This window comes from Atractosteus spatula, unplaced genomic scaffold (assembly GCF_055471065.1).
Source record: "Atractosteus spatula isolate fAtrSpa1 unplaced genomic scaffold, fAtrSpa1.hap1 Scaffold_175, whole genome shotgun sequence".
NCBI classification, from domain to species: domain Eukaryota; kingdom Metazoa; phylum Chordata; class Actinopteri; order Semionotiformes; family Lepisosteidae; genus Atractosteus; species Atractosteus spatula.
The window spans coordinates 1-16625 of NW_028296736.1; the positions used below are offsets into that span (position 1 = coordinate 1).

Sequence of the window (16625 nt, forward strand, 5' to 3'; positions counted from 1 at the left end):
ACCACCACCGGATGTTCCAGGGGTGTAACTGTGCGTGATGATCATTATAAAATAGCCGTTTTTAATTAATAGGAATTCTAATAAGTGTTCTCTATATATTGAAGATGTTTATTTCAATACATCCGGGATTGAATTAGGAGCTTTTCTGACTGACTAAAGACACTTGCTAAATATATTAAATGAACTTTATAAGGCAAAAGCAGTACAGTACAAAAACACATTTATGTCCTCAGTTAAAGAGCACAGAATGGCCCGGGTTCTGGGTGGGTTCCCTGTGTGAACTGGGCTGCAGTACCAGTGACAGAGCTGACGGAGTCTGACAGACACACTGAGCAGGAATGAGTCCCTTCAGGAGCCCTGAGTCTCTGGACTCCTGTCTGTCCTCAGTGTAATAACTCACACTGTTCCTCTCTCTCAGCTGGAGGGTCTGTGTGCTGGGCAGTGTCCACACTGGGGTCAGATGGTCCTGGTGCTGTAGTATGAAGAGGATCAGACTCTGGGGCTCCCTCATCCTTGTGTCCTCCAGGTGATGATCCATCCTGCTACTTCCTCCTCCTCCTACACCACCAGATCCCAACTCCTGCTGCTGCCAGACCTACTGCAGCTCCCAGGACACCTGCTATCACACCAGTAGACCTGTCTCCCTGGTCAGAGCCTGCAGGGAAACACAGCAACAGTAACAGACTGGTCTACTGCACTGGGACTGGAGCTCCTATTGTAACAGGACTGTTCTACTGGACTGGGACTGGAGCTCCTATTGTAACAGACTGGTCTACTGCACTGGGACTGGAGCTCCTATTGTAACAGACTGTTCTACTGCACTGAGACTGGAGCTCCTATTGTAACAGACTGTTGTACTGCACTGGGACTGGAGCTCCTATTGTAACAGACTGTTCTACTGGACTGGGACTGGAAATCCTATTGTAACAAACTGTTCTACTGGACTGGGACTGGAGCTCCTATTGTAACAGACTGGTCTACTGCACTGGGACTGGAGCTCCTATTGTAACAGACTGTTCTACTGGACTGGGACTGGAGCTCCTATTGTAACAGACTGTTCTACTGCACTGGTAGACTTAGCAAAACTACATAATGAAGCTGCAATATTATATTACAGAAACATTACCTTTATCTCTTTGATGAGGATTTGTTTTGTCTAGATAAGAACAGAAAGAAATCAGTTTTGTATTTGCTGTTGTGTCTTTTTTGAAGATATCTGACTGTGAAAAGAGGATATGGCTCTTTTTGTCTAGAAAATCTTCTATCCAGAACACAGCCATACTGTGTGGCTGCAACAGTATAAATGTACAGACAACAGAGCAGACAATGTGGTGTAACTCACTGGTGTTGATTCAGATCAGGCACTGAACTGATTGTTCTAACTGGTCCACATGAATGTCTCATAATTCAAATTACTACCTGAACATCATGAAAGCAGAACTTTTACCCAGTTTTACCTTGTAAAATATTACAAACATGAGAAGATCGACATCTTTCAGTAAACCGATTTAAGACTTAGTAACAGAAAATGTAAATGATTTGTACATAAATATGTGAGGATTTTATACTGTATATTCGGTTTTAAAAACCACGTGACAACAGAAACTTTATATGACCCCCTGTGTTCTGTTAAAGGATATTTCTGTGCACATCTTCATCACCAGTCCTGTGTTTAGGTTCAGCAGTGAAAGGATCTGATTCTGGAAACAGACTCCAGAGATTTCTGGGGTGAATTCTATGAGTGTTTCCTCTCTATCATCTGTTGCTAGCTATTTCTCCTTCTCCAAACTGTATCCTGCATTTCTCTCAGTGTCAGACACACCTGAAATCTTCAATCAGCCTCGAATCTTTCAACACCCCAATATAACATTTCCATTCTCAGCTGTAGACAGGACCCTGACTTTATTTGATATACTCTGTTCAACTCTGTCTCCGTTGTAATTTAAGAGCTCAAAGCTGAGGAACAGGAGAAATGAGAGTGTAGGAGCTCTCCTCACCTGTGACAGTGACAGTGATGACACTGATAGTCCTGTTCTTTTTCTTGTCTCTCACAGTGTAGATGCCCTGATCAGCCTGTGTGACTCTGTGTATGATCAGGTATCCCTCCTGCACTGAGACATGCTCATGTTGGGTGTCTGAGCTTCTGGGATCAACCACAGTGTTGTTAAACAGCACCTCCACCTCATCGTCATCAAACACAGGGACTGAGAGATCTCCTCCAGACACTGCACTGCAGTTCTCTGTCCGAACTGAAAGAGACAGACGGAGTCACCATGAATTTCATCTCACTTCACAGAACACCTGGATCTGCTTGTGTGGATCAGCTGAGAGAAAAGGAGGCACATTCCACAGGACAAAGAGAGTACAGGCTGGATATAGAGGAGGCTCAGTGTACCAGAGGTGCTGGACAGTAAGTCACTCAGGGTGGAGGGGTGGGCAGGAGAGTAGAGAGGGACAGGTGTGTGACTGTCCGGCTGGAGGTTGAAGAGAAAGGACAGTGACCCCTGTTCACAGACGAGGGGAAATGAGTCTGCCAGCTGGAGCTCCCAGGTGCTTCCAGGGGTGGGACACTACAATATCCAGTCTAGCATTTTAATGGGCGACGGGATTAGACACATGCTAAAATACTTGAAATGATTATTACAGGACCCGTTTTCTTACTGACTCAACTGATTTCATGTAAATTCTGTTTCTGCTCTTTCATGTCCCTCATTTCTTTTTAAACTTGAATTAATCACAGTTTTGTATCCTGAAACCAAAGTGTTCTCAGAGAAAATATCGTACATTTAGTTCCACGTCACCCTGGCAGCTTGTGTGGGTCTCATGAGTAAGGAGCTCTGAGGTCCACAGGCAGGTGTTCTCATACCCTGATGTTACAATTTCACACAGCCGTGAACACCACTGAGATCTGACTGTGGCTCCTTAAATCCTACACCTGTGTGCGTGTTAAACTGAATCATGAACTACTTACTATTACAGAGGAAAACATTGTGTGACTGTAACCCGTGACAGTGAGTCCAACATCATGAGGAGACTCCAGCTTATCATGTTTCCGGTAGACAGCAAACGCAAGTATGGATCTAGGAGGCCCTGACCCTGCGAGTCCACCAGCTAGAGTCAAGAAGAGGTTGTGGACAAAGTGCTTCCATTTTCTAACGGCTTGTTCCTGCTGAAGGTCGCAGTGCTAACAGGCTGAGCAGACCAGACCAGACTCCTCCTGGGGGGCTCCCAGGCGCTCAGTGAAGATATATAATCCCTCTCGTGTATCCTGGGGCTGTCTCCTCCCAGCAGGAGGCGCTGGTGAGGCTTGCTCCAAGTCTGAAGCCCTTGTGGGTTTTAGACTTCTTCTATAACAAGGATGACTTTGCTCGGTGCAATGCTGTATAACGTTTTTAGAAATGTTTAACAAAGAAACGTTGATGACATGTTCGCTTCAACTTTATCAGAGTTAGGAATTAGTTTGGAGGGCACCCTAAATATATGTGTAAATGTAAACTATGAACTGTTTATTTGTAAGAAGAAGTAACAGAATGTGTTACCTGTCATAGTGAGTCGAACGTCATCGAGAAACTGCAGGTGATCATGGTTCGCTCTGTAATAACACTCGTAGTAGTCTTCATCTGAGAGCTTTGTGTGGTGGAGGATGAGAGAGAAGTCTCCCTGTCTGATCTTCTCTCTGGACACCTCAGCTCTGCCCTTATAGTCAGGGCCAGGATACTGTTTCCCACTGATGACATCAAGCACTAATCTGTCTGGAGTCTGCCAACGGATTCTGAGCTGCTCCTCAGGGATTCCAGTAGCCCTGGTCCCATCACAGGGCAGAGTGACCGAGTCACCCAGACGCACCCATAGTGGGAGCACTGAGGAGACAGAGACACAATACAGCATTATACACACATACACACCCTCACAGACGCACACTGGAGAGAGACTGAGACACAGCAACACAACTAGACACCCCCTCACAGACACACACTGGAGAGAGAGACACAGCAACACAACTAGACACCCCCTCACAGACACACAGCAACACAACTAGACATCCCCTCACAGAAACTCACTGGAGAGAGAGACACAGTAACACATCTAGACACACCCTCACAGACGCACACTGGAGAGAGAGAGACACAGCAACACACCTAGACACCCCCTCACAGACACACACTGGAGAGAGAAACACAGCAACACACCTAGACACCCCCTCACAGACACACACTGGAGAGAGAGACACAGTGACACAACTAGACACCCTAGGAACAGGAGAAATGAGAGTGTAGGAGCTCTCCTCACCTTCGACAGTGACAGTGATGACACTGATGGTCCTCTTGGTTCTCCTGTCTCTCACAGTGTAGATGCCCTGATCAGCCTGCGTGAGGGTGTGGATGACCAGAGAGCCGTTCTGCACTGAGACATGCTCATGTTGGGTGTCTGAGCTTCTGGGATAAACCACAGTGTTGTTAAACAGCACCTCCACCTCATCGTCATCAAACACAGGGACTGAGAGATCTCCTCCAGACACTGCACTGCGGGTCTCTGTCCGAACTGAAAGAGACAGACGGAGTCACCATGAATTTCATCTCACTTCACAGAACACCTGGATCTGCTTGTGTGGATCAGCTGAGAGAAGAGGAGCCACATTCCACAGGACAAAGAGAGTACAGGCTGGATATAGAGGAGGCTCAGTGTACCAGAGGTGCTGGACAGTAAGTCACTCAGGGTGGAGGGGTGGGCAGGAGAGTAGAGAGGGACAGGTGTGTGACTGTCCGGCTGGAGGTTGAAGAGAAAGGACAGTGACCCCTGTTTACAGACGAGGGGAAATGAGTCTGCCAGCTGGAGCTCCCAGGTGCTTCCAGGGGTGGGACACTACAATATCCAGTCTAGCATTTTAATGGGCGACGGGATTAGACACATGCTAAAATACTTGAAATGATTATTACAGGACCCGTTTTCTTACTGACTCAACTGATTTCATGTAAATTCTGTTTCTGCTCTTTCATGTCCCTCATTTCTTTTTAAACTTGAATTAATCACAGTTTTGTATCCTGAAACCAAAGTGTTCTCAGAGAAAATATCGTACATTTAGTTCCACGTCACCCTGGCAGCTTGTGTGGGTCTCATGAGTAAGGAGCTCTGAGGTCCACAGGCAGGTGTTCTCATACCCTGATGTTACAATTTCACACAGCCGTGAACACCACTGAGATCTGACTGTGGCTCCTTAAATCCTACACCTGTGTGCGTGTTAAACTGAATCATGAGCTACTTACTATTACAGAGGAAAACATTGTGTGACTGTAACCCGTGACAGTGAGTCCAACATCATGAGGAGACTCCAGCTTATCATGTTTCCGGTAGACAGCAAACGCAAGTATGGATCTAGGAGGCCCTGACCCTGCGAGTCCACCAGCTAGAGTCAAGAAGAGGTTGTGGACAAAGTGCTTCCATTTTCTAACGGCTTGTTCCTGCTGAAGGTCGCAGTGCTAACAGGCTGAGCAGACCAGACCAGACTCCTCCTGGGGGGCTCCCAGGCGCTCAGTGAAGATATATAATCCCTCTCGTGTATTCTGGGGCTGTCTCCTCCTCCTCTTAGTTTGGAGGGCACCCTAAATATATGTATAAATGTAAACTATGAACTGTGTATTTGTAAGAAGAAGTAACAGAATGCATTACCTGTCACAGTGAGTCGAACTTCATGGAGAAACTTCAGTTGATCATGGTTCCCTCTGTAATAACACTCGTAGTAGTCTTCAACTGAGAGCTTTGTGTGGTGGAGGGTGAGAGAGAAGTTCCCCTGTCTGATCTTCTCTCTGGACACCTCAGTCCTGTTCTTATAGTCAGGGCCAGGATACTGTTTCCCACTGGAGACATCAAGCACTGATCTGTCTGGAGTCTGCCAACGGATTCTGAGCTGCTCCTCAGGGATTCCAGTAGCCCTGGTCCCATCACAGGGCAGAGTGACCGAGTCGCCCAGAGGCACCGATAGTGGGAGAGCTGAGGAGACAGAGACACAATACAGCATTATACACACATACACACCCTCACAGACGCACACTGGAGAGAGACTGAGACACAGCAACACAACTAGACACCCCCTCACAGACACACAGCAACACAACTAGACACCCCCTCACAGACACACACTGGAGAGAGAGAGACACAGCAACACAACTAGACACCCCCTGAAAGACACCCACTGGAGAGAGAGACACAGCAACACAACTAGACACCCCCTCACAGACCCCCACTGGAGAGAGAGACACAGCAACACACCTAGACACCCCCTCACAGACACACACTGGAGAGAGAGAGAGACACAGCAACACACCTAGACACCCCCTCACAGACACACACTGGAGAGAGAGAGACACAACAACACAACTAGACACCCTCTCACAGACACACACTGGAGAGAGAGACACAGCAACACACCTAGACACCCCCTGACAGACACACACTGGAGAGAGAGACACAGCAACACACCTAGACACCCCCTCACAGACACACACTGGAGAGAGAGACACAGCAACACACCTAGACACCCCCTGACAGACACCCACTGGAGAGAGAGACACAGCAACACACCTAGACACCCCCTGACAGACACCCACTGGAGAGAGAGACACAGCAACACACCTAGACACCCCCTGACAGACACACACTGGAGAGAGAGACACAGCAACACACCTAGACACCCCCTCACAGACACACACTGGAGAGAGAGAGACACAGCAACACACCTAGACACCCCCTCACAGACACACACTGGAGAGAGAGAGACACAGCGACACAACTAGACACCCCCTCACAGACACACACTGGAGAGAGACACAGCAACACACCTAGACACCCCCTCACAGACACACACTGGAGAGAGAGAGACACAGCAACACAACTAGACACCCCCTCACAGACACACACTGGAGAGAGAGAGACACAGCAACACAACTAGACACCCCCTCACAGACACACACTGGAGAGAGAGAGACACAGCAACACAACTAGACATCCCCTGACAGACACACACTGGAGAGAGAGAGACACAGCAACACACCTAGACACCCCCTCACAGACACACACTGGAGAGAGACACAGCAACACAACTAGACACCCCCTCACAGACACACAGCAACACACCTAGACACCCCCTCACAGACACACACTGGAGAGAGAGAGACACAGCAACACACCTAGACACCCCCTCACAGACACACAGCAACACACCTAGACACCCCCTGACAGACACACACTGGAGAGAGAGACACAACAACACAACTAGACACCCCCTCACAGACACACACTGGAGAGAGAGAGACACAGCAACACACCTAGACACCCCCTCACAGACACACACTGGAGAGAGAGAGACACAGCAACACAACTAGACACCCCCTCACAGACACACACTGGAGAGAGAGAGACACAGCAACACAACTAGACACCCCCTCACAGACACACACTGGAGAGAGAGAGACACAGCAACACACCTAGACACCCCCTCACAGACACACACTGGAGAGAGAGACACAGTGACACAACTAGACACCCCCTCACAGACACACACTGGAGAGAGAGAGAGAGAGACACAGCAACACATCTAGACACCCCCTCACAGACACACACTGGAGAGAGACACACAGCAACACAACTAGACACCCCCTGACAGACACAAAGAAACAGACATATTCACAAACACATCTCTGCCCAACACATCATCAGCAGTGCCTAACCATCCATCCAGGAAATCTACAACACCAGGAGTCTGACAAAAGCCACCAGAATTATGTCTGACCCCACGCACCCCTGTCATAACTTGTTTGTCCCCCTACCATCTGGCAGAAGGTTCCGGACACTCCAGTCGCACACAACTAGACTCCAAAACAGCTTCTTCCCCGGAGCCGTCAAGCTGGTGACGCCCCCACTCCCTCCCATCATGCTATGATCTCTCCTCACTGCTTCCTGTCCCCACAACGACTGTACTCCAACACTACTACACACACGACACCTGAATGCAAGCCGAAACTGTACTTAAAGCTGGACTACTTGTACTCTTTATTGATCACTGTACTCTTTTTGCACTGTTCGCTGAATTACTTTTGCACTGTTTTTGTCCTGTTTGTGTACTTTTCTGTGCTGGCGTGTTTGCACAGTTTCTTCAGCGCTGCAGTGCGATCAAGAGTGACGGTTACCTAGGACGATGACCTCAACTTCACCAAGAAGCTTCATCAGGCCTCCCGTCCCTCTGTAATAACACTCGTACAGCCCGCTGTCGGAGAAGGAGGCCTGGAGGAGGCTCAGGGAGAAGTCCCCCTGTCTGATCTTCTCCCGGGACACCTGGACTCTGGGCTCGAACCCGGGGCCGGGAAAGGCTCGTCCGCTGTGGAAATCCAGCACAGGCCTCGTGGGGGTTTTCCACTGGACGTGTAACTGGTCCTCGGGGATCCCAGCGGCTGGTGTCCCATCACAGGGCAGAGTGACCGAGTCCCCGACTGTCAGGAACACTGGGACTGGAGCTGCTGAGGCTGAGAGAGACAGCAGCACAGTTACACAACTGCACACACCCTCAGACACACAGCTACACAACTACACAACTGCACACACCCTCAGACACACAGCTACACAACTATATACTGTACACACCCTCCGACACACCTACACACCTACACAACTGCACACACCCTCCGACACATAGCTACACAACTACATATTGTACACCCTCAGACACACAACTGCACACACCCTCCGACACACAGCAACACAACCGAACACACCCTCTGAGACACACAGAGGAGAGAGAGAGAGACACATACAACAACAACAACTAGACACGTTTTATATATAAAAAAACAGAATAAGAAATATCACTAAGCTACATACAGTCGGATGAAGTTTAACCCATTTGCATTGCTGAGCTGCACTGAACATCACTGCCCGGGTGGTGAGAGTGCGTCTCAGCTTTGTGCGTGGTCTCTGCATCACGCTTGTCGTATCCTCGGTCCTGTGCAGTGTATAGAGGATTTCTACTCTCACACTTACCCCACCGAAGAGCTGACAACAGCAGAGCTGTGCCTCTAAGCAGGGAGCAACCAGTCACTGGAGCAGGAAGAGAAAGACAACACAAGAGCATGACTTTACACTGTCGTCTGACAAGCTTTCTGGAGCTTCGCTGATCAGACAGTCCGGCTTAAACTTGTACATCAGATACCTACAGTAGCAGCGAATCCAGCAAAAAAAAAAAAAAAAGCCCTGTCCCTGGCCTTCTTTGCGTCTCAAAAACATGCGGAAAGGTTTCGGAATTTTTAGGTTTGCTCGAACTGTCCCCTTGTGAGGAAACCTGGTACCATTCGCGATTCTGGGGTGTCTGCGGTTCAGTCAAACGCTGATTGACACGACACGACGACAAAGGCAAAAGGCAGCCGTCCGAAGACAGTAGTAAAGTAACACCTGATAAACAAAAGTCAGGTTTGGCCGTTGACGAGCTGGGACAAGTCTCAGTCCAATCAAATGCATTTCGACCGTGGAAGAAGATTATAGTCCTAATCTCACTTTTGTCAGGTTTGGAGTTGACTGGCTACATTACACTGGACTTTCTACAGGGGCATTCAGTGTATTTAAATATATTGGATATCCATTCATCCAATTTCTAACAGCGTTATCCAGTACACCAAGACAGGGTTCACCCTGGACAGGACACCAGTCCATCACAGGACACACACACACTCACACACCCCGGACAGGACACCAGTCCATCACAGGACACACACACACACTCACACACCCTGGACAGGACACCAGTCTATCACAGGACACACACACACTCACACACACACCCTGGACAGGACACCAGTCCATCACAGGACACACACACACTCACATACACACACCCTGGACACCAGTCCATCACAGGACACACACAGACACACTCACACACCCTGGACAGGACACCAGTCCATCACAGGACACATGATAAACTACAGCGACCCTCCTTAAACCACCGTGGGAGGGTCACTCGTGGGAGTCCTGACACCCGTGGTCCCCTTTGCAACGCGATCCAGCTGTAGGACAGGGATCTGGTAAAAAAAAAAAACTCTGACACCCCAGTCTATAGAGCGCCTGCGCACAGCTCCGTGAGGCTGACACCCCTAGAAACAGCTCAGACGCTCTGGAGACCCCCCAACTCCTGAACTTCAACTCCCAGTGCGGGCGAGGATCCGAGCCAGATAACACGCGGTTCTTAGAAGATTTAACACTCACAGGTAGATGTCAGATGCCGAAACTAATTTAAAAAATATAGACTACAGTACCTCTACGTGCCCAGGGCAAAGAGCAATTGTTCTACTGATCTGGCGCTGTTTGAGCTTGAATTATCGTATATATTATATGCATCTTCCTAATGATTTCACTTTGCTTTTTTGTCTCCTCCTCGCCCCCCCACAAAATGACAGAACAATTAACTTTCGTTGTGAAAGTGAAAGTAGTTTCGTACTTTCGCATTCAAATCCACCAACAGATTCTGAAATTGTTCCAACAATTTCATTGCTGCGAATTAAACATTAACTGTTTTTAAAAAATACGATGGTTTGGATGGGGCCACTTATAAGTGAATCTTAGGCAACATACAAGCCTGTTACCCGGAGAGTTTTGCTAAACAATTTCAGAATCTCCGAAAACCTAAAGACGACGAAGAGTACAAACGAAACTTTAACTTAAACGATCTGCCCCTTCGATAACACACAACACCAAAAAAAAAAAAAAAAAACTTACGACCTTCACCAGAATACCAGAATATACAAATCCGTAAACGACACCGAGAAATATGGAAGCCCGTTTCCGCCAGGGAGTAAAAAAAAAACGCGCTATGGTATCTCAGAATTGCGACTTAGTAAGTCAGAATTCCGACTTAGTATCTCAGAATTGCGACTTACAGTAGTATCTCAGAATTGCGACTTAGTAAGTCAGAATTGCGACTTAGTATCTCAGAATTGCGACTTAGTAAGTCAGAATTCCGACTTAGTATCTCAGGATTGCAACTTAGCAACTCAGAATTCCGACTTAGTAAGTCAGAATTCCGACTTAGTATCTCAGAATTGCGACTTACAGTAGTATCTCAGAATTGCGACTTAGTAAGTCAGAATTGCGACTTAGTATCTCAGAATTCCGACTTAGTATCTCAGAATTGCGACTTAGCAACTCAGAATTCCGACTTAGTATCTCAGAATTGCGACTTAGTAAGTCAGAATTCCGACTTAGTATCTCAGAATTGCGACTTACAGTAGTATCTCAGAATTGCGACTTAGTAAGTCAGAATTGCGACTTAGTATCTCAGAATTCCGACTTAGTATCTCAGAATTGCGACTTAGCAACTCAGAATTCCGACTTAGTATCTCAGAATTGCGACTTAGTATCTCAGAATTGCGACTTAGTAAGTCAGAATTCCGACTTAGTATCTCAGGATTGCAACTTAGCAACTCAGAATTCCGACTTAGTATCTCAGAATTGCGACTTAGTATCTCAGAATTGCGACTTAGCAACTCAGAATTCCGACTTAGTATCTCAGAATTGCGACTTAGTAAGTCAGAATTCCGACTTAGTATCTCAGAATTGCGACTTAGTAAGTCAGAATTGCGACTTAGTATCTCAGAATTGTAACTTAGCAACTCAGAATTCCGACTTAGTAAGTCAGAATTGCGACTTAGTATCTCAGAATTCCGACTTAGTAAGTCAGAATTGCGACTTAGTATCTCAGAATTCCGACTTAGTAAGTCAGAATTGCGACTTAGTATCTCAGAATTCCGACTTAGTATCTCAGAATTGCGACTTAGTAAGTCAGAATTCCGACTTAGTATCTCAGAATTGCGACTTAGCAACTCAGAATTCCGACTTAGTATCTCAGAATTGCGACTTAGTATCTCAGAATTCCGACTTAGTAAGTCAGAATTGCGACTTAGTATCTCAGAATTGCGACTTAGTATCTCAGAATTCCGACTTAGTATCTCAGAATTGCGACTTAGCAACTCAGAATTCCGACTTAGTAAGTCAGAATTGCGACTTAGTAAGTCAGAATTGCGACTTAGTATCTCAGAATTGCGACTTAGTATCTCAGAATTCCGACTTAGCAACTCAGAATTCCGACTTAGTATCTCAGAATTGCGACTTAGTAAGTCAGAATTCCGACTTAGCAACTCAGAATTCCGACTTAGTATCTCAGAATTGCGACTTAGTAAGTCAGAATTGCGACTTAGTAAGTCAGAATTGCGACTTAGTATCTCAGAATTCCGACTTAGTATCTCAGAATTGCGACTTAGTAAGTCAGAATTGCGACTTAGTATCTCAGAATTCCGACTTAGTAAGTCAGAATTGCGACTTAGTATCTCAGAATTGCGACTTAGCATCTCAGAATTCCGACTTAGTATCTCAGAATTGCGACTTATTAAGTCAGAATTGCGACTTAGTATCTCAGAATTGCGACTTAGTAAGTCAGAATTGCGACTTAGTATCTCAGAATTGCGACTTAGCATCTCAGAATTCCGACTTAGTATCTCAGAATTGCGACTTATTAAGTCAGAATTCCGACTTAGTATCTCAGAATTGCGACTTACAGTAGTATCTCAGAATTTCGACTTAGTAAGTCAGAATTCCGACTTAGTATCTCAGAATTGCGACTTAGCAACTCAGAATTCCGACTTAGTATCTCAGAATTGCGACTTAGTAAGTCAGAATTCCGACTTAGTATCTCAGGATTGCAACTTAGCAACTCAGAATTCCGACTTAGTATCTCAGAATTGCGACTTAGTAAGTCAGAATTGCGACTTAGTATCTCAGAATTCCGACTTAGCAACTCAGAATTCCGACTTAGTATCTCAGAATTCCGACTTAGTAAGTCAGAATTGCGACTTAGTATCTCAGAATTCCGACTTAGTATCTCAGAATTCCGACTTAGTAAGTCAGAATTGCGACTTAGTAAGTCAGAATTGCGACTTAGTATCTCAGAATTGCGACTTAGTATCTCAGAATTCCGACTTAGTATCTCAGAATTCCGACTTAGTAACTCAGAATTCCGACTTAGTAACTCAGAATTCCGACTTAGTAACTCAGAATTGCGACTTAGTATCTCAGAATTCCGACTTAGTATCTCAGAATTGCGACTTAGTATCTCAGAATTCCGACTTAGCAACTCAGAATTCCGACTTAGTATCTCAGAATTCCGACTTAGTAAGTCAGAATTGCGACTTAGTATCTCAGAATTCCGACTTAGTATCTCAGAATTGCGACTTAGTAAGTCAGAATTGCGACTTAGTATCTCAGAATTCCGACTTAGTAAGTCAGAATTGCGACTTAGTATCTCAGAATTCCGACTTAGTATCTCAGAATTGCGACTTAGCAACTCAGAATTCCGACTTAGTATCTCAGAATTGCGACTTAGTAAGTCAGAATTGCGAATTAGTATCTCAGAATTCCGACTTAGTAAGTCAGAATTGCGACTTAGTATCTCAGAATTGCGACTTAGCAACTCAGAATTCCGACTTAGTATCTCAGAATTCCGACTTAGTATCTCAGAATTGCGACTTAGTAAGTCAGAATTGCGACTTAGTATCTCAGAATTGCGACTTAGCAACTCAGAATTCCGACTTAGTATCTCAGAATTGCGACTTAGTATCTCAGAATTGCGACTTAGTAAGTCAGAATTCCGACTTAGTATCTCAGAATTGCGACTTAGCAACTCAGAATTGCGACTTAGTATCTCAGAATTGCGACTTAGTATCTCAGAATTCCGACTTAGTATCTCAGAATTGCAACTTAGCAACTCAGAATTCCGACTTAGTATCTCAGAATTGCGACTTAGTATCTCAGAATTCCGACTTAGTATCTCAGAATTGCGACTTAGCAACTCAGAATTCCGACTTAGTATCTCAGAATTGCGACTTAGTATCTCAGAATTCCGACTTAGTATCTCAGAATTGCGACTTAGTATCTCAGAATTCCGACTTAGCAACTCAGAATTCCGACTTAGTATCTCAGAATTCCGACTTAGTAAGTCAGAATTGCGACTTAGTATCTCAGAATTCCGACTTAGTATCTCAGAATTCCGACTTAGTATCTCAGAATTGCGACTTAGTAAGTCAGAATTCCGACTTAGTATCTCAGAATTGCGACTTAGTATCTCAGAATTGCGACTTAGCAACTCAGAATTCCGACTTAGTATCTCAGAATTGCGACTTAGTAAGTCAGAATTCCGACTTAGCAACTCAGAATTGCGACTTAGTATCTCAGAATTGCGACTTAGTATCTCAGAATTGCGACTTAGTAAGTCAGAATTCCGACTTAGTATCTCAGAATTGCGACTTAGTAAGTCAGAATTCCGACTTAGTATCTCAGAATTGCGACTTAGTAAGTCAGAATTCCGACTTAGTATCTCAGAATTGCGACTTAGCAACTCAGAATTGCGACTTAGTATCTCAGAATTGCGACTTAGTATCTCAGAATTCCGACTTAGTATCTCAGAATTGCGACTTAGCAACTCAGAATTCCGACTTAGTATCTCAGAATTGCGACTTAGTATCTCAGAATTCCGACTTAGTATCTCAGAATTGCGACTTAGCAACTCAGAATTCCGACTTAGTATCTCAGAATTGCGACTTAGTAAGTCAGAATTGCGACTTAGTATCTCAGAATTGCGACTTAGTATCTCAGAATTCCGACTTAGTATCTCAGAATTGCGACTTAGTATCTCAGAATTGCGACTTAGTATCTCAGAATTGCAACTTAGCAACTCAGAATTCCGACTTAGTATCTCAGAATTGCGACTTAGTAACTCAGAATTAGGACTTTATATCTCACATTTGTGACTTCGAAATAGCCATATATTTCATTGTCTGTCCTTGTGTTATTGTAACGGATTCGGGTTCTAGGGCTTGTGCCCTCGCCGCTCCCGCCCTAGTTCGTGCCTCGCTGCACCGGCTCACTTTCTTCAGCCCCGGCGGCCAGCATCACTGTTCTGCGCAGGGGAGGGCGGTGCCGTCACCACACTGCAACCAGATCGCACAACCTGTATGTCGGCCGGTCCGTTACACTATTTTCATGAATCGTACAGGATCATAGGATCTATAAGCCTGAAGACTTGTCCTGTACAGTGCCCTGATAAAAATCAAATTAATTACACTATTTTTTTTTTCTGAGGCTTCCACAGTACCCGGATGGAATAGTGCACGGTGGGCTTTTTAAAAATAGTTTTTATTTACGTAGACAGAACATGAAATAAGATACAGAAATAGGCACTTCACATCCAGAAGAATTCACAAGTATAAAAGATGAAACATACTTTTTACGTATTTCCATTGTATGTCCTTTTTTACTTAAAAAAAAGAAGGTCTTCTTTAGCTCAGCTGGCAAGACCCGGGTTCGAGCCAGTGCAGCGAGGCACGAAGTAGGGCGGGAGTGGCGAGGGCACAAGCCCTAGAACCCGAATCCGTTACAATAACACAAGGACAGACAATGAAATGTGGGCTATTTCGAAGTCACAAATGTGAGATACTAAGTCGCAATTCTGAGATACCATAGCGCGTTTTTTTTTAACTCCCTGGCGGAAACGGGCTTCCATAGAGAAGTCTTTCTATTAAACGACCAAACCAAAATCACATCTGAAGACTTAAAAACAAAACGTCGCTCACCTGCGGCACGTCCCGGTTCAATCATGTCCCGCGGGGACACGGGTTCTCCGCAGTTAGGGGTAACCTTACTCTTAGAGGGAAAAGATTTTTTTTTTAGTAAGAAAAATCCAACTTCAGTAAATCGATCTTCGATCCGGCAGATGAGCTGCACAATGACAGCACTGTCGTTTTAATACCTGACAGAACACGAGCCCAGGGAAGCTGAAATGCAAACATCCTGCCTCATTTGGGTGTGGGGGACGACTTGTTTTCCTATATAGCCTGCAGGGTCTGTGATAACTGATCTAGATTTCCCTTGTGTGTTGTATCAGGAAAGAGAATCAGACGCGGAAATACAACTGAAAATACCCCCCCCCCCCTCCATTCTGCACAGATTCTAGCCTTGAAATCCCACGATCTCGGTATATTTTCACGCTAAAAACCGATGAAGACCACCGTTAGCACCAGACAGACCCCCCCCCCCCCCCACAGAAGAAACAACCTATAGTCTATCGTGAGGGAATGCACGATCACGTTTTCTCAAGGGGCACCCCAAAACATTATCCCCAGAGCGGAATGGGGGGCGGTGCGGTTCATTGTTGAGCCCACGAGTAACTAAGAGAGAAACCAACAGGTGTCCCGTCGACCCACAGCAGAGAGCTGGCCCTGGACTGCCGGTGTTCTCTTGCTTGAGTGAGAATCGCCTTTCTGTTGAGGATGATGATGATCTAGCGCGCCTGACGACGACAGAACTCGTCGTGGTGTTTTCAGTGGAGACCTGTGCGCCGTCGTACGAGCCGCAGACTCTAAAATCTGGCCCGCCTCCACCTGTCCGGACCACATTTCACAGGTGCGCTCGCGTGTGGGATTCCAGTGGGGCTCGCTGTCGGACCGGAAGGCGTTATGGGGGTGATCGGGTCGGCCCAGTCCGTCACTGGGGTACAGCCCCCCCTCTGTCGCGGACATTTTTACAGCTCGCCGTCT

General features: G+C 46.1%; 1 protein-coding gene across 2 annotated transcripts; it reads right to left on the reverse strand.

The window, feature by feature from the left end:
• Positions 1 to 38: 38 nt before the first annotated feature.
• On the reverse strand, positions 39 to 15784 carry LOC148809047 (uncharacterized). 2 transcript variants are annotated; one of them, XM_088909324.1, is made up of 9 exons: positions 15663 to 15784; positions 9031 to 9087; positions 8184 to 8516; positions 5668 to 5988; positions 4291 to 4542; positions 3540 to 3860; positions 1998 to 2249; positions 1127 to 1156; positions 39 to 655 (listed from the first exon to the last, which is right to left on the reverse strand). In XM_088909324.1, exons 1-9 carry the CDS (start codon positions 15685 to 15687, stop codon positions 543 to 545), a joined length of 1704 nt encoding a protein of 567 aa, XP_088765450.1. In that variant the 5' UTR covers positions 15688 to 15784; the 3' UTR covers positions 39 to 542. The 2 variants fall into 2 exon arrangements, with proteins under 2 accessions (XP_088765450.1, XP_088765452.1); XM_088909326.1 differs by lacking the exon at positions 1127 to 1156.
• Positions 15785 to 16625: the final 841 nt, after the last annotated feature.

Coding starts and splice junctions, on each gene's coding strand:
- LOC148809047 (XM_088909324.1), bottom strand. CDS start 15,687: ATGATTGAACCGGGACGTGCCGCAG. Junction 5,989..8,183: donor AGTTGAGGTCATCGTCCTAG/GTAACCGTCACT, acceptor CTGTCTCCTCAG/CTCTCCCACTATCGGTGCCT. Junction 2,250..3,539: donor CGTTCGACTCACTATGACAG/GTAACACATTCT, acceptor TGTCTCTTTCAG/TTCGGACAGAGAACTGCAGT.